The following is an 18,862-nucleotide window of genomic DNA, read 5'->3' on the forward strand; positions in this document are numbered from 1 at the left end:
ACCGCCAAGAAAATCCCAGATATTCCACCCAATCACAAGGATCAAGCAACCATACAAGTTCAAAAGTCATCCAGACCGTCCCCACAGACCCAACAGGATTCGGAACTTACTCCAGATTCTTTTTAGTGCCAAAACGAACAGGGGACTGGAGGCCCATTTTGGACCTCAGCAAATTAAATGAATCAGTGAAGCAGTCCAAGTTCCAAATGGTAACACTGTAGTCTATACTCCCTCTGTTAGGGAAAGACAATTGGATGTGCTCATAGACCTCCAAGATGAGTACTACCACATAAAAATGGACAGAGCATTGAGGAATCATGTACACTTCCAGCAGGGAGCCCGTAATTACCAATTTCGTGCTCTGCCCTTTGGTCTCACCACATACCCCAGGGTGCTCACCAAATGCATGGAGGTAGTGACAGCTCACTTGAGACGTCTTGGATTCCAGTTGTTTCTGTACCTGGACGACTGGCTCCTGACTGCCACCACCAGGCAGCCTACTTCTACAAGCCAGGGCTTCAACCATCCAGCTGTGCACTCAACTAGGGATTACGATAAATTAGGAAAAGTCTGTCTTGTCGCCCTGCCAATATGTGACTTTTATAGGCATAGAACTAGACAGTCGCCGTGATGGTTCATCTTCCTGCAGACAGAATACAAAATCTCAGACAACAGATATACAGTCTACTTACTCAACAGAGAGTCAAAGCCAAGGCAGTGCTGAAACTTTTAGGGACCATGGCTTCTACCATAACTCTAGTTCCAGTAGCCAGACTATATTTGTGAATCCTTCAATGGCTACTCTTTTCCCAGTGGTCTCCAACAACTACCTCTGTCTCATCCTATTCTGATAACACAATCTTGCTAAAACGACCTTCGTTGTTGGATTCAGCCTAATCAACTAATGACAGGAACACCTTTCCTTCCTCGCCAACCCATTGCTACTGTGACATTGGATGCCTCCCAGAAAGGGTGGGGGGGGGCATTATCTATGCAGGACTTTCCAAGGCACATGGCAAGATCACGAGGCTCACTTGCATATCAGTGTCCCAGAGATAAGAGCAGTGCTACTAGCATTGCAAGCACTTCACAACTTTCTTCCTCTAGGGATGATAGCAATCCAATTGAACAGTATGTTGTCAGTGGTATGGTATCTAAACAAACAAGGAGGACCCAGATCCTACCCCCCTATGTCAAGAGGCTGTTCATGTTTGGCAGTGGGCATTATCTTCCCAATGCTTTCTAGTGGCAATACATATCCCAGGGACTAATAATGTGATAGCCGACAAGCTCAGCAGGGTAATCTTGATGCCTCACGAGTGGTCTCTGAATCAGAAAGTCGCAAAACAGATTTTCCGAAAATGGGGACAGCCTTGCTGCAATCTGTTTCTCAGTCCAATCAACACCAAATGCAGCAGCTACTTTTCCCTTATCCCCCCTCCGGGAGAGACACATAGAGAGGCACTTGTTCACAATTGGCCTCCGGGACTTTTTTTGCATTTGCCCCTTTCTGCTCCTATCGAAGGTGATCCAGAAAGCAAAGACCTTGGGAAGCAGAATGATTATCACTCCTTACTGGCCTTGTCAGATTTGGTTCCCCTTTCTTGGCCCTCACCTTCTAGACTATCCATGGACTCTGAACCCAGTTCCAGACCTCTTGACACACATGTCAGGCACCCTCCACCCCTGCCTCCACACCCTCAACTTGACAGCGTGGCTGCTCCACTTCCATACCTAGTAACGCTTCATGATTTTTCACCTGCAGTTACACATATCTTCATGTCATCCCACAAGCCTTCCATGAGGAAGTTATATGCTAGCAAATGAAAAAGATTTCCTGTCTGGACAAAAGAGAAAAATATAGATCCTTACACAGCCTCCATTCCCTTGGTGTTAGAATTCCTAACTGAATTTTTTCACCAGGGATCAGCTGACAGTGATCTCCAATTTTCATTTGGGACAACATGAGCCTAATCTTATGGCTCACAGATTGTGTAAAACTTTCCTTAAAGGCACTGCCTTGCTAAGACCTCCTTTTCAGGAACCTGTATCTCCTTGGGAGCTAAATTTCGTTCTGTCCAAACTTACTTCCCCGCCTTTTGAACCTGCACATTCCTTGTGAACTGAAGTTCCTTTCTTGGAAGACCATTTTTCTGGTAGCTGTTACATCTGCCAGAAGAGTGTCGGAGTTACAAGCACTGGCCATCAAACCTCCTTACTTGATCTTTCATAGAGACAAGAGTTTCCCTTATTACAAATCCGTCCTTCATCCCCAAGGTTTGCTCTCAGTCTAATTTGAACCAAACTGTCGAATTGCCAGTATTTTTCCTAATCATTCAAACAGTGCAGAATATAAATTTCATCAACTTGATGTTCACAGACAGTTAAGATTCTATCTACATAGAACCAAGGAACTTAGAAAATCAGACCAATTTTTCGTATATTTTTCTGAAACAAGAAAAGGTATGCCAGTTTCTAAAATAACTCTAATTGGATTTCAAACTGTATCTCGTTTATTTACTCTTCCAATGGCAAAGAAGTCCCATTTAAAGTTGAGGCTCATTCTACCAGATCCTTATCCACATCTGCTGGCTTTCAAGCCAGAGTCCCAATTGACAGTATTTGTGTAGCAGCAACTTGGGCTACCCATCATACCTTTATTACTCATTACAAATTGGACTTGGCCACCAGAGGTAGAGCCTCCTTTGGTTCCACGGTTCTTATAAGTATATTCCCGTGAGCCACCCGAGAAAAAGGTGCTAGGGACGCTGTCCCACATGTAAGAATGAAGGTGAGATAGGACTACATAACATAAAGAAGTTATGTACTCACCATAATGTTCCATGTTTGTAGTCCATCTCGCCCTTTATTCTTACGCATCCACCCACCTACCCCGTCCATATATCCTCGGAGGATCTGGAGACAGGATATTTCTCTTCTGTAGGGTAGGGTGGAGACCTTTCATCTTTATTGTTCCTTGTGGAAAACCATTTCCATCACTTTTTATAGTCAGCAGCAAACAAGATCTGGGGATTTTTACTAGTGCACTATGGGATACCTACCTTGCCACGAGCCAACTGAGAGATTTTGAGCTTTGTAATCGGCTGAGTCGGAGCAGAGGATCAGCTCCGAACCCACATGTAAGAATGAAGGGCGACATGGACTACAAACATGGAACATGTTATGGTGACTACATAACTTCTTTTTGGTCTACAACAACTGCGAACTGGAGTGGTTTCTACCATTGTTGGATTCATTTGCTGTGGTTTTTGGCTTCCTGGTCAGTTTTGTTCTTTGTTTGGATTTCTGTTCCAGTTCCAGATATTTCTTGGTTCTTTGTGGAAAAGAGGGAAAGTTTTCCAGTCCATCTTCAAGAGCTCTCATTCTAACACCAAGGAAAAACTTGGGTTATTCCCTACCAGTTATTTATTCTCAAATCATGTCTTACCCATGTTGAAGCGGGCTAAAAGTCATAATACTAGAAAAGCTCATCTCTATTAATGAACTAAATTATTTTTTTTTTCACTTGATGGGAATTTGTCAATTAATATAGCCAGTGTTATGGTCTCGGGTGTAATGTCCTTTTTCAGTATAGGCTTAGTGTATTTGTTAAGGTACACCATTCATTCATTTTTTTCTCTCTTCTTGTTTACTTACAAATACGGTTGTAAAAAAATTCCTAAAGAGCTTCTTACATTTAAGACATCCTAGACATTGAGTGGGTCCAGCTCAGTATACAAATTTGATAATAGAGAAGCTGACTTTATCTCCCTTTGATACAGTTATTTCATCTGACTTTAATTACTTGTATTCGACGACTGTTTCTGGTATCTGATGCTTCACAAGGAGGATTTCTGAATTATAGGCCTCAGTGTGCAACTTAATACAATCTTCCATAAGGAGTGTGTGTCAAGAGCAAAAGTCTTCCTTTATTTGAGTTTTCTGTATTCACCCTGAATCAATCAGTTCAGCATCCATTTCTCTATCTCAAGCAGGCCGAGTAACTTATCTACAGAACCTGTGTTGTTTATTGAGTATCTTGACAAATAGCTAAATGTTACATGTGGTGGTTAAGCCTATAGCATGACTGTCATTTTTAAGTGTATGACTGGGTTGGCCCTTCCAGCTGATAAAGAAAGACAGTAATGTGCATGTAGTGCTTGCCTCTATTCTACATTTGGGGTATAGTACCACTGGGGGTCACCCTTTTGGTAAGTGATTTGTAGTTTTCAGTCAGATGACAAAAATGCATGAGTGTTTTTATAATTTTCCACTGCTCGGCTTTTATTGTACTTGTATTTACTTCCTTTGTAGAAACGGATGTATTTTAGAATCAAAAATCAGGGAACTGGGACATTTATGACAATTAATATGCACTTTGAAGACTTGAAATTGGCAAGAGTGCAGGTATCAGAATGCAGTGGAACTGATGATCAGATCTGGAGTTATCAAGAGGGAGTAATCAAGAGCAAGGTAATGTTCAGTCTCTTAAAGGTAGAAAATTGTCACAGATGTAGAATAACAGTAACACTTTGTCAGTTCTGAAGTCAAAAATGTTCAGCTTACACAGTAAGCCACCTTTTATTTGTGTATGGATGTTTAATTGGCCTCACAGATTGTCAGAGTAAATGCTTATCTCAGTGAAAGGAAAATTGTGGTAATCTCAACTTGTTTTATATATATATATATATATATATGGCTTCTTGGTCAAGTTGTCTTGTCCAAACATTCTGCTGTCTGGTGGTGGTCACTGAATGACTTAGGAAGCTATCTTCTGTAGGAAAGACGTTCTTTTACTAGCCTGTCTTTGAATTGATAAAGAACTGTCCACAAATGATATTGTGATATTTGATTATTTCTTACAACATGCTGCAAGTTCATTTTTTTCAGCTCGTGTCACCAACCTGCAGACTTGAAACTTGATCATCTTTCAAGTCCTTAATCAGACAGTATTACAGCATCCTAAAAAGCCTGTGAAAAACCATTTGGAAGAGGAAGGGAGTGCCACATAAGGACCCACGTGGGTGCCTTGGTTAGTAAATGGAACCAAAGCATTTCCATTCTTCACTGCGTTTAGGTTCTGGGAAGAGCTGTTGAAGTGCTAAAAGAGCCAAATGGAATTGGTTTCATCCCTTGGTGTACCCTGGCTATTTTGTTCATCAGCTTCTTGCTTTTTAGTTCTTTTGTCTTTCAGCTGGAATTATACATTGATGATTATTGCTATTATTCTATATCTCTTTTGGCTGTTATGTCTGTCAGCTGAACAAATGTTCCATAACACTGCATGGAAATATTGTTAGATACTAGTGTTGTATTATCTTTTGAATGTTTGTACTATGCTTCTTATTCATAAAGTATATTATATTGTACCTCTTGCATAAATGTTTTTTTTTGCTTTTTAAACCAGGTAGTTCTGAAAAGACTACTTAAACTAGCTCAGTTTAACAGTTAAGTAAATAAATACAATTGGGAGAAACAGAATTCCACCATTTAGAAGAAAAATTGTCTTTGAATCATTGGTTGTCTGATGAGTGGCCATAAATGAAAAACAGCAAGTCAAACATAGCAAGGTATGAGAATCAATTTTTCTTGATGTCCTAAGCAGATTTGTCGTGGAAGTTGTAAATCATCATGCTACAGTGATACTAAAAGCTTTAACATTTATCCTTGACAAAGTGGCTAGTTCATCCTCAAAAGCAGGAATTCTGCCCTGGTAGCACATTGGAATGCAAGGATTCCATCTTCTTGCTGTTCCCATTACTTCCAAGAGCTGCAAAGCAATGTATTCATCTGCCACTGAAAAGCTGGTTAAGACTGTATGTATCACTGTCAAAACCAACACTAATGGAGAACTAGTGCTTTGTAATGCTGGTACTGATGTAATTATTGGGGGTGCAAGACAAGGATGTTGGAGATAGTGAGATTTTGAAAAAAGACATTTTGGCCAGAACTAATCATCTAGCTACCTTCCATTCCTCTATCTGTCCAGCATCATTAGAGTTCTCATCCTGCCAATCCATGCATTCATCATCCGCCGAAGGTGTGCCCTCTTCCATGAGGTGCTCATCCTGCCAGTTTACGCATTCATCACCCTCTGAAAGTGCCTTTTTACATGAGGTGCTTTTCCTACTGATCCACGCATTCATCGCCCTCTGAAGATGCCTTCGTGCATGAGGTGCTCATCCTACTGATCCACACATTCATCGCCCTCTGAAGGGTGCCACCTTACATGTGATGATCCAGGTTGGTCCATGGGTTGAAGCACTAGCACTTGTGGTTCTTCACATCATTTACCTTAGCCAGGCAGTACATACATTATTACTACACGTCCAGTTTTGTCATGTTAGCAATTGGTAGAATTTAGACATAATTTGGAAACTTTGCAGAGATGTATATTATGACTGAGATCCAAGCTGGACAAGAGCCGGAAAAGGATAGAGGAGTGCAGGGACAAGACATGCCTTTCAAACCTAATGTACAAGTGCTGCTGAGCAGGGTAGTTACAGATTTCTAGATGGTCTTGCGCCCCCCCCCCCAATTATTTATTTATTTTTTGCTGTTTCAAAGAGTATAGGCATGTCTTTGAAGTTGTCCATCTTTAAACCTTTATTTAGTACAGTCTTTTTTTTCCATTTATTGTCAAAAATTATTAAATACTATTACACTGTATACCACTGTGGTGGTGAACTTGACAGCCTATGCATTTAGGTGGCTGTGAAAATAATTTTTTGTTAGTACAGGTTTATTAAACTCATAATTTGTCAAATGTATTCAAAATACTCTGTTACATACTACTACAATCACATTTACTGGATTTATATATTCACTTTTCTTTTTTTCATAAACTTTTTTCCAACTAGTAAGCCTACATGACATTCATTGTTTTATTTTTGCGCCATTTTCAGTTTCTCCCTCTGATCACTGTTGTGAAGATAACGGCCCTGCACATTCCATTTCAAGGGACTGAATGCATCCTGTTCTTTCCATTTTTTACGAGCAGCTTCATTTCCTTTATCATACTTGGCATATCATCCGAGCTTTGTTCAACCCACTGTTTCCAATTCCTGTTATTGCCATTTTGGCTACCATAATTAAAGTTAATAAGCCTTTCTTATGTCCTGACATTTTAAATCCCCTTCTCCACCTTAGCATCATTGTCCCTTTGCAATATGCAGTACATATTTGAAACTCCAACTGTGCATACTTCCAACAAACATCCTCCCAGTTTTTCCTGTCACTCCCAACACGTCTGCAGCAATTTCTCTGAACCTGAGGAACATCATTTGCAATTGTCTTTTGGTATAAAATATCTGGGCAAGAATTTACATGCAAGGAACCTAAACCATCTTGTAGTTGGAAGTCCTACGAATGCCCACCCCCATTGATCCTTTGTAATTTGTCCATCCAACCATTTCTTTTAATCATGCCTTAGTTCCTAGTTGATGTTTGTGCTCATGCTGTATAATTCTGTACTCCTTATTATCCCATTTGTATAGCCCTGTCCGTTCTCACTTAAACCATATATTCCAAGGATGGCCACCCACGTCATCTCTCTCCGGCTATATTTTGCTGTTATTCCCTGATTCAGTAGCTTATCCATATAATTTAATCAAAACAGTTATTTTGCTTCTGCCTATTAGTTTTCCCTCATGGGTAATTTGCTGTCAGTACCGTGGATCTTTGGCTAACCTTCTCAAGGCACTTTCCACTGTTTCTTGCCTATTCTTTGGCCTTTTATTTGGGAACCCTATTGGCGAACTCTGTCATCCCATCACTAGCTTATTTCTGACATTTTATATATTAAAGTTTTTATACCTGTTTGTTTTTATTCTCCTCGGCTGTAATACATAGGTAATCACAAAGTATGTAAAGCCTAAAAATGTGTCATATGATTGCAAGACTATACTGTAAAAGAATATGTACATAAATAATTTGTGTTCATTATGAAGAAGTCCTGTAGATGTTGCAGGATAAAACCACCAAGTTAAATTAATTTTGTTGGCAAGTGGTGTTTTCTTTCTTGTTTCAGCATAGAAGGTAGTAATTTTCAGTTCCAGATGTTGTCATGGCATCTCCTCTGGCTCCAGGATGCTTATCAGATATATGATTGTGGTAACAGTAGCTCCCAGACTACAGGACTCTAGAGTTCTCCTTTATTTGGACAACTGGTTTTTAGCAGCCCCTGCAATAGACAGCCTTATTGCCAGCAGGGGTTTGCTTCTTCAGCTGTTCAAGTCCTTGGATGTAATGGTGGATATTCCAAAATCCTAGCTGGTGCCCTCACAGTTGATCACTTTTTTGGGCTGCCCTATGGGCACACTGCCTTATAGGGACCTTCCTTCCACCAGACAAGATTTCCTCCAGCATGATTAACTGTAATGCTACCGACTGAGTACAGTTCTGTTCCAGCTGCTTTTTGCCTCTGAGAAGGGGGCCTAATGGTGCTGACTTTGTCATAATGTGCATCACGTGTCCCTTGAGGATGCTTCAGTGAACCATCAAACTTCAGTAGGATAAACTTCCAGGCTCATTGGATGCCCCTGTCAGAACATCTAAGTGCAAAAACCATCCTACATACTGGACTTGAGAACTCAATATACTTTTCTCTAGGTAACTGACCATGTATCCCCTTGCTCCAAGTTGAGACTGGGCATTTTTTGGTGAAGACTGTCCAAGGCATGTGGTTGTCTTGAAAGTATATTTTGTATATCAACCTTCTAGTAAGAAGGGCTGTCTCTCTGTTTGCAGGTATTTCAGGGCTACCTTTCCTATTTTGTGATTGCTGTTTGAGAAGTGGGGGGACGGACAAAATTCCTATCCCATTTCTGGAGGTCACAAAAGTATGGAAGTAGACCTATGCTAAAGATCACTACCTCACTTGCCCTGTGACAGTCTGCTCCCTAGCAGACTGTCTCCACCATTGTCTTCTGATCCCTCACCGAGCAGTCTCTCAGTCAGTAGCAAGACCCTGTTCTATGTATGGAAAGGCTTCCTATGACTCGTGTATTCCCAACCAGCAAGTTGTTAGTTCTTGTTCTTTCCCAGGGAGGATACCCCAGAGACTCACTCACCCACCCACATGTGGCCCCAAGATTACTTTACACCTTTTCAGTTTTCATTTATTTGAAAGTTTGAGGTTTTTTAACAGTGTTAATGATTGCAGTGTCAGAATGGTCCCTGTGGTCCCTTTATGACCTTAACAAGTATGGTTGCCCCTGTTATAGCTCCATTTCTTGTACAGGCTTATCCACCTGAAACCTAAGAATCTGCTGCCTCCCTCATCTGGCAAGCCTCACCTGTATCTTCATGTTCTCAGATTATTTGCTTGGTGTATCTATTTCCATTAATGGCCAAGGACCATTGCACTGCAGTAGGCTTGGCATGGGGAAAAACTTATAGCAAATGGATAATTCTCCCTTTGGAAATTTTCCAGAGTTGTAGATCCTTTCACTGCTCCTTTTCCTAGTTGTTGTGTCTTTCAGCTTTTCCCGGTTAGGGGCTGCCACAGCAGAACTCCGGTCCGCTAATGATTGGCAGTAGATTTTTACGTGCCGGGTTGCCAGCCCTGACACAACCTTCAATGAAGGTACGCCCATTCACGCATGTCTCCACACAAGACGCTTTAGCTGAGAATCGAACAGGACAATGTCTTACTGTGAGGCGACAACGCTACCGCAGCACCACCACCGCAGTTCTGCTCCTTTTCCTAGTATCTTGGAATATTTGTCACAGGCATTTGGTTCTGTCCATCTAATAGGTGTTTCCATTAAGTTCCATTAAAGTATGCAAAACCATTCAGAGAGGAACCTATTTTCTGTGACCTCCCATTTAGTTGCCAGTTCCTCCTTGGGACCACAACTTTATCCGTGAGAAGCTTATACTACCACCTCTCAAACCTGCTGCCTCCGCAGACCTGAGGTATCTCTAACAAAAAACTCATCTCATCCAAAAAGATTTATGAGCTTCAACTCTCCGTACATCATCTTCAACAAAGACAGTATTCATAAAGACAAACCCTTCTTTTTGGCTAACAGTAGTCAAGCCATTGATCTTGATATATCCCCCCGGAATTATACTATTTCTACTTCATTGTATGGAGACTTTATTTGTAGGTAACAACATTCATACATAAAAATACACAGCTTTACACTTTATAGTCTTATAAGAAATTTGATATTAAGGTACCCAAAGCAACCTGTTTGTTAGCATCCACAATGTATAAAGTTTTGGTGTCAGAAGTATGACATACCCTTACCAGAATCTAGAAATTTGCATTCTACCAGAACAGTGGACAATTTTGCAAGCCACATTAAAAAATGCCTGCGTGGATGATATTTCTGCAACTGCCACGTGGGCATCTGAGCATTTTTGCAAGAAACTACAAGCTGGATGTGATTTCCAGACCTTCTATCCTTGACATCCCAGATGCACCTCAAAATGCACACACTCGAGGCCCTCCTCAGCATGGAGAAAATTGATGTTTGTGCAGCGACGGAAACCTGGTTCAAGGCTCAAGAGAGCACCCCAGCACTGCCAGGTTACAATTCATATCATACTTTCCGGCCTCAGTTACCAGATCGCAGTACAAAGGGCGGAGGTGTATCCATATTCATCAAGGATACCCATATCTCCAGGTTAGTAGTACAGCATGATGCCCCAGAGATCATCCATGCGCAACGATCAGAAGGCAAAACCACATTTCAAGTCGTAGCTGGTTATAGATCACCCACCATGTCCCAAGATGCTCACTCTGCATTCCTTGAGACATTGGAAAATATAAAGGTCCTACCCAACACCATAATCTTGGGTGATTTCAACTACCCTGGTATAGACTGGGCGAACTACCAATGTTCCAACTCCTATGCTCAGTGATTCATAGAATTTATAAATTCAAATGCCCTTGAGCAACTAGTATGTTCCCCCACTAGAGGGGACAACATATTGGATTTAATCATCACAAATATGGGCGCCCATTGTACCACACCCGTTATCACCCCCTCCTTGGTCAGATCCGACCACAAACTGATAACCCTGGACATCCTCACCCCTCCACCTCCCCCAGTCAAAGAAACCATAGTCAAAAACCTCTCCAAAGCAAATTTCAAACTACTTGCATCCAAAGTGGAAAGCTTCACTATTCCCTTGCAGAAGGATAATGATATCCAGGATGCGGAATCCTACACCAAGGCACTCTATATGCATCTTCAGGATTGCATGGACCGTGCTATCCCAGATAAAACCAAGACACCTTCCTCAAGCAAGAAGAAACCAGTCTGGTGGACCCTAGCCGTAAGCAAACTTTACAATAAAAGGAGGAGACTTGTACAAAAAAAGGCCAAATCTCAAGTAGAAAAATCATCCCTGATCAGCATTAGTAAGAAATTGAGGGCCCTCATCAAGTCAACTAAAGCTAATTTTGAAAAGAAAGTTGCCAAGGATAACCATAAGGCCTTCCATGGCTACGTCAAAAACATAAATGGCAATGCTCAGGTCTGTTTTGAGCTAGTACAAAATGGAACAAAATACACTGACCCTTCTGACATTGCCAACATCTTAGCTGACAGGTTCAGTGCAAATTTCTCACCACCTACAGGGCCTATTACCGTTCTAGGGGATTGTGTAAGTCCAATTATTACTGATATGTTGGTTAACAAGGCTCTATCTTAAGCCAAAAACACTGCCTCCATGGGACCAGATGGTGTCCCAGGCTGTGTCATACGCGAGCTCCAAAAGGAATTAACCCCGCATCTTAATACCCTGTTCAGTCTCAGCCTCTCCACAGGATATGTGCCCATAGAATGGCGCATGGCAGTGGTGGTCCCGCTACACAAGGGTGGGGCCACAACTGACCCTGGGAACTAACGACCAATAAGCCTGACCAGTCTTATCTGTAAGGCTATGGAGCGAATCATTATGGAACTCATAAATGGAGAGATTGGGAACCTCCAGTCACTGGACCCCACACAGTTTGGCTTCGTCAAGGGCAGATCATGCCTCCTGAACCTGGTGGATTCCTCCTGAACCTGGTGGATTTCTTTGAGACAGTTACTCAGGCTATAGATAAGGGAAAGGAGGTACACACGGCTTACCTTGACCTTGCTAAAGCATTTGACACCATTCCCCATTCAGGTATTATTGATAAGCTCACCAGCCTGGGCAATAAACCCTTATGTAACAAGATGGATCGCAAACTGACCCTCAGACAGATCCCATAAAGTAAGAGTAGCGGGATCTATGTCCGAATCCAGACCAGTAACGAGTGGTGTGCCTCAGGGCTCTGTCCTGGGGCCCCTCCTGTTTGGCATATACTTCTCAGAAGTACAGGCAAGCACGGAAGGGCTGTGGCTGACTAAGTTTGCGGACGACTGCAAACTGGGTGCTATAATAGAGTCTCCGGCCGACATGGAGATCCTCCAGAAGGGCCTAAATGAGACTGATGCATGGTGTCAAAGCCATGGTCTCAAGCTAAATGCAAAAAAATGCGTAGTAATCCCCTTTGGAAAAAACAGAGGACCCGCAAACTACAACATAGGATGTAATCCCCTGAAATCTGAAGAAGAAATAAGGGATCTAGGGACCCAAGTAGATAGTCAGCTTTCCTTTGATAACCATGTTGCCAAAGTGGTTAGAAAATCCTTCTATGTGACCCATCTGATTACGAAAGGGTTTGCATCAAGATGTAAGGATGTAATGGTGCCCCTCTACTCCTCCCTCATCAGACCCATTATTGAGTACAATGCACCAATTGGAATGTACCTGGCTAGACATCTCCAGCAGCTGGAGAGACCACAAAGGTACCTAACCAAGAGGATTACTGGCCTCAAACAGTTGCCCTATGCAGCACGATTGAAAAAGCTAAGACTGTTCTTTGTTGCATACCGCTTTCTCAGAGGCAATGTCTGTCTAACGTACAGAGCCATGTCCAACCCAGAATTGTTGAACATGCTCCATCTTAGCAAAACCAAATCTACTCGAGCTACACGCTCTAGGGATATAAACCTCAACACAACAATGAATAGAACATGCTGGAGGAATAGATTCCCTTCGCAGAGACTTCCCTTACTATGGAACAGGGTCCCGATCTACATAAGACAGAGCCCCTCACTATCACTCTTCAAGAGGAACCTTGATGAGTGGATGGGTAACAGAAAGTTCACACCGGGGATCACACCAACAGCACTACTATAGGGGCCAAGGGTACTAGCTGCTAGTACAAGGGTCTAGGGAACTACTAAAGGGGCGGTGAATACCGCACGTGGCTGGGCTAATATATGCATTCGGGCAGATAGCCCAGTACCACCCTATAAACCTATGTATTTACGTTGCTTGATTCTCAGCTCCCCACTTCAAGGAAGCCAAAGCATTTGAGTATGACTGGTGTTGGACATCTCAAAAGCACCCGGTGGCTGATCCAGCAGTGGAGTCCATGGGTTCCATCAAGGAGTCAAATCTGGCTGCATCCAAGAAATCCCATTCCCAGTGACAGAGAGTAGGATACTTTATCATTTTAGGACAGATACCTACACCTCAGTTATCCCTGGCTCTTATGGTCTTTAGCTGCTATCTTATATGTCAAAAATTCCAGGTGTATGTCCTTAATCAGTTGGGACAGCAGGTAGATGGGTGTAGAAGACAAGGGACTGACAAAGGAGATACTTGATGTCAGTTTTGCCAGGCAGTCCATCTCTTGAGGATACGATGCATCCTGCAGGGTAGCTGCTAATTGGGGCTATGGATAGAAGACATGCCAGTCTGACAACTTGGACCCTGCTGAAGCAAGTGAAAGCAGAGTTCTGTGACTTCCCACTGGATAAAGGACTTCTCTTTGGACACCCAGCTGAAGAGGTGATTACGAAACAGGAGGAAGTGAGAAAATCTATACAGAGTTTGTTGCCTTCCAGATCTTAAAGGTATGCCAGAAATTACCCAAGTAAATGCTGGCCCTTCCTTTCTAAGCAAGAGAAGGCAGACCACATTGTGTCATATCAGTATCTTCTGAGCTACATTATTAGTAATAGAGCTGAAAATTTAAGGCGAAAGGCTTAAATACAAAGTGCAAGAGAGTTCAAAAGCAACTTTTCATTTGTAATCGTACAGGCTACTAACAGGCAACCTCTGCATCACTTAATGAACCTCAGCAGACCCTGTCATGTCAAACCTGTTGCACATTCGCAAGTGCAGTGGTAGCATGAACACCTGTTCAAGGGATCACAGTCTCTTTTGCAGTTACTTCCTTTACAGAAATGTAGAATTCAGTTAATATTATGTTCTTAGTAAAAAGCCTTTGAAACTGACAGAGGTGTGAAAAACAGAGTCCTGCTGCTTTGTACTGATAGTTTAAAAAAAACAAAAACGGGAATTCCTAACTGGAATGTCATGAAAGCGGATAACACATGCATACAAAATCTAGAGCACTTGATAATAGTTTTCAATTTTACAAACACTGGTTAATCTACAATGTATGTACTGTACCTGTGCACTATGTATGTATTCTACCTATGTTCCAAATTTCAGCTGTACACCACAAATCTATTAATGACCTTTATTTTTAAAATTAATATTTTTTGTTTGTTCTCTCTACTGTAACTGTTTGTGCCGCATACCACTTTTAAAACATGTCTCCTGTAATTTGTGTGTACACTGATCATGTCTAAATAACTAGATGCGTCTAATTTTTCTTTGTGGAGCTTTTCTCCCCGGGCCTCTGCTGAAAAAGGACCTTTTCGGCAAAGTCAGACACCCCCAGTTAACAAATGTAAAATAAAATAAATAAATAAATGTCAAACCTTGACATCTTTGATATGTTCTGTGGCACAAGGGGCAGGTTTTGAAACTTCAATCACTCCATGGAAAAAAAAAAGCATGCTGGCTTGTCTACATGAGTGAACTTTGTTGTTCTGAGCATAAGGTGCCAAATTGTAGAGTGTAGATGACTTAACTAAGTACTTTTGATTTTCTTCAGAGGTCAAGGATCTTTTTCATTTAATCAGTTTTCAAATGTCTAATTTGTTTATACTGTGCTCAAAAGAGCGCTGATTGCCATGTGAGGCTATAACAGTAATATTTCAGTATGGAAAATTTTGTTTTTTTTTCTTGTTTGCTATTATCTGCTTACAAATCCGTTAAAGCTGCTGCTACTACTTTGTCTTAAAGGTAATTGAAGACTACTTCATGGATATTACAGGAAGCGTTATAGTTGCAGGTGCCAAACTTGGTTTGGCACCCTTACTGGACAGACAGAAGGGTAGCTGGGTCATTACTTCTGAAGGTTACATCTTCAACAGACTACGGCAAGATTTGGTTCTGGATGTTAAAGGTAAGAAACTAATCCTCAAAATGTGTAAAGATAAAGTAATGGTATCTGGGTAAGATGGGTCACCTTTAAGATATTAAAGAATTTAGAAATGTAAAACATTATTGCTCCCACAATACAGTACCTGTTTGATATGACAATTCTTGGCTATAGTAGGATTTTTACAAATTTTTTATCCATTTTGCAAGGAGCCACTGACATTGGTGAAAACAGCAGAAAATCTGACTACTATCCTTCAGTAAAGAAGGTTTAGCTAGACTTCTGTGTTGATCACCTCCCCTGTCCCCCAATAATAACCTGTAATTTGCAGAAATAGTAGTACCCCTTACTACAGCCCGGGAGAACCAAAAACTCTAGCTTAAGTCCTACCCAGAATGCTCCTTTCCAGATGATCTCTGATCGAGTTTGCAGATAGAAAAGAGAAGAGAAAGTGCAATCCTAAAATCCCCTTTAATAGAGACCATATCTGGTGCTGGATATGAAAAAATGCATAACTAGAGCCAATATTCATTCCACCAAAAAAACTAATTGGAAGGGGGAAGGAGGGTGGGGAGTTGAGAATAAATGAAGATGAACAAAACATATTTAATGTTATGGTAAGTAAGTAACTTCTTTATCTGACGTTGTCAGTCTTCATTTTATCCTTGACATATGGGGCAGAGTCCCCTGCTACCTTAGATTTTGGGAGAAATCATGAAAGAATACTCCTGAGCACCATAGAACCAAATGATGCTCTTCCCTCACAGACCAATTCCAATTTGTAATGAGTAATAAAGGTATGAGGGGTAGCCCCATGTTGCTGCTGTGCAAATATCATCCATAGAAGCCTTAGAATAAAAAAAACGCTAAAGTAGTCACAGCTCTAGTAGTGTGCGCCTTAAAATGCCCTGGTAGTTCAATTTTTCTTTTGTTGTCAATGAAGGAAATAGTCTTTTAGCCATCTAGATAAGGTGACCTTGGTGACTTGCCTATTCTTGTACTTGAAAATGAAACAAAACAGCTGGTCAGATTTTCTGATGTCTTTTGTTCTATGAAGGTGGAAGCACAGTTGTCTTGAATGTCTAATAGATGTAAACAGTATTCATCCTTGTTTGAAAATTGGGGAAAAAATACTGGTAAATTGATTGCCTGGTTGATATTTGTTTCCAAGACTACTTTTGGTAAAAAGGAGTTTGTTCTCAAGGAAACCCTGTCTTTTTACAAATGTCAAATTTGGAGGTTTGCATGATAAAGCTTGAAATTCTGAAATTCTTCCAGCAGACATAATCGCTACCAGAAGTTGGCAGCAGGCTTAAAGGGGTACTGCACTATCGACTGTAACACCAAGTTTAGGTCCCAAGGTGTAGAGATGGAGCCTTATACTGAGGTTTTTTAACACCAAGGTCCCTTTTTAAAAGACTTTGCAAAGTTTGAGAATTTAATGAACATTTTTCAAACCCATTATGAACATTTGAAATAGCTGCTAGTTGAACGTTGATAGTAGACGAAGATGTCCCAGCTTCAAAAAGCAAAGCTAAAAATGCCAAGATTCCATCAGTCGTAGCTGAGAAGTGGTCAATGTCATTATCACAAACCCAGTAAGAAAACATTTTCCATTTGCTTTTGTAGAGTTTTTTGGTGGAAGGTTTATGGGAAGCTAAAATAATTCTACAAACTGGGGAGGAAAGTTTTATGCCTGGAGATCAATGGAAATGGAGAAACCAAGCTGTTAGCTTAAGGTTTTGAAGATTCACGTGACTTAATCCCTCTCAGTGGGATAGGAGATCTGGCACTGCATCCAGAGTCCACAGTAGCTGAATCAGATGAGGCCAAAGGAAGGGTAACCAAATCTGTTGAGGCCAGAAGGGAGCAATGAGGATTACATTGCTCTTCAACCTGTTCTGTTGAAATTGAGGAATTAATGGAATTGGGGGAAAGGCATGCAGAAGTCCGGAGGGCCAATAGTGTATGAGAGCATCTCTTGGTGACTACCCCGGAGCAGGGATCAGGGCACAGTAGCTGCTGCACTTGTTCCAAGGCAGTGTAGATAGTTCGCAGCAAGGCTGGCCTCGTCAAAGAAAAATCTTTTCCACCACTTTGGGATTGAGACACCACTCCCGAGGCAGAAGTATGCATCTGCTCTGTTGGTCTGCTATCACATTGGAACTCCCCGGAATATACATTGCTGTCAGAAAGCAGTTGGAAGAAATTGCCTACTGCCAAATTCTGAGAGCTTGCTCGACAAAAGAGGGTAAGACTTGGTTCCCCCCTGCTTGTTGACATACCAAACTATGGACATAGTCTATTTGAATTGCAATCATCCCTGAAGGGAGAGCAGCCTAAAAGGCCTGCAGTGCTAAAAGCACTTCCCTCAGTTCGAGGACATTGATATGCAAATTAGCCTCTATGGGGGACCAAGTACCTTAGACAGTCTTGCCCTGACATGCTGCCCCACCCCATCTGAGAGGTGTCTGTGTTCACTATGGCTTGGGGTTGAGACAGGACAAAGGAGCGGCCCAAGAAAATTTTGTCTGATTGAATCCACCAAGCTAGGTCTTTCTTGCAGTGACTGGTAATCAAGATCCTGTCTGACACTGGTTGATGCAGTATGGACCACTGGGATGCTAGAAGCCACTGAAGGATACTTGTGTGAAATCTTGCCAAGGTAAATAATGTTATGGCCACCACCATTGACCATAAGGCTTGTAAGACTAGTTGTGCAGTTACTCTGTTGCTTCTGACAATTCTCTTCACTTAGGTCCTGATTTTTTTGCAATCTTAGATAAGATAGAAAAGCTATGCAAGAATTGGTATTTAGTGCTACTCCTGTGAACGCTAAGGTTTGGGTAGGAGTCAGTTGTGATTTTTTGTAATTTAAAGAGATCTCTAGGTTGACGCAGGTCTAGAGGACATAATATCTTGGTTGTTCTAGAAGATGCCTGGTGGGAGGGGTAATGAGCCAGTTGTCTAAGAATGTTAAAACTCAGAATCTGTGCAATGTCAAGTGAGCTGCCACTACTGCCATGCATTTGGTAAACACCCTGGGGACTGTGGTGAGGCCAAAGGGCAGAGCTCTGAACTGATAATGACTGGCTCCCAGCCGGAAGCGGAGAAACCTTCTGGAGAGTGTCTCCATTTTTTAAATAATTGGTAATGCACATCCAATTGTCTTCCCCTAGAAATGGGAGAACAGACTGAACTGTGACCATCCAGAATTTCATCTGTTGAATAGTCAAACACTCTGCTTGTGCTATGCTGATGAGGTCATAACAAGGCCGAAATATGCATATCCATAGCTAGTGGGGTTTGGCTTTATTGGCCTGAAATTGTCCATTAAAAAGACTTCAAATGTAAAAGTCATGGGCAATCAGAATCGCCATATAGCTGAAACACCTGATATTCATAAGGGTCATTTGCATATATCCCATGTGCCTCTGTTACAGGAGGTTTGGGAGGTCACTCATTGGAAGTTCTAGCTTGGCTGGAGTTTTCATTTAGTTTTTAGTGATTGGTTTTTCAGTGTGACCTTCTCTCTCTTTGTTTTAATTTGTTAGGATATTTTGCAGTCAC

The 18,862-nt window shown here is 41.6% G+C and overlaps 1 protein-coding gene across 1 annotated transcript in view; it reads left to right on the forward strand.

Moving 5' to 3' along the window:
• LOC122796436 overlaps nt 1–18,862 on the forward strand; it is a 2,401,740-nt gene that overhangs the window by 2,351,676 nt on the left and 31,202 nt on the right. Inside the window, exons 20-21 of the mRNA XM_044064908.1 lie at nt 4,315–4,473; nt 15,154–15,316. Coding sequence (XP_043920843.1) covers nt 4,315–4,473; nt 15,154–15,316 — 322 coding nt within the window. The remainder of the gene's footprint in view (nt 1–4,314; nt 4,474–15,153; nt 15,317–18,862) is intronic.

The sequence above is a fragment of the Protopterus annectens genome, chromosome 1.part0 (assembly GCF_019279795.1).
Source record: "Protopterus annectens isolate FY-2018-M chromosome 1.part0, PAN1.0, whole genome shotgun sequence".
NCBI classification, from domain to species: Eukaryota; Metazoa; Chordata; order Ceratodontiformes; family Protopteridae; genus Protopterus; species Protopterus annectens.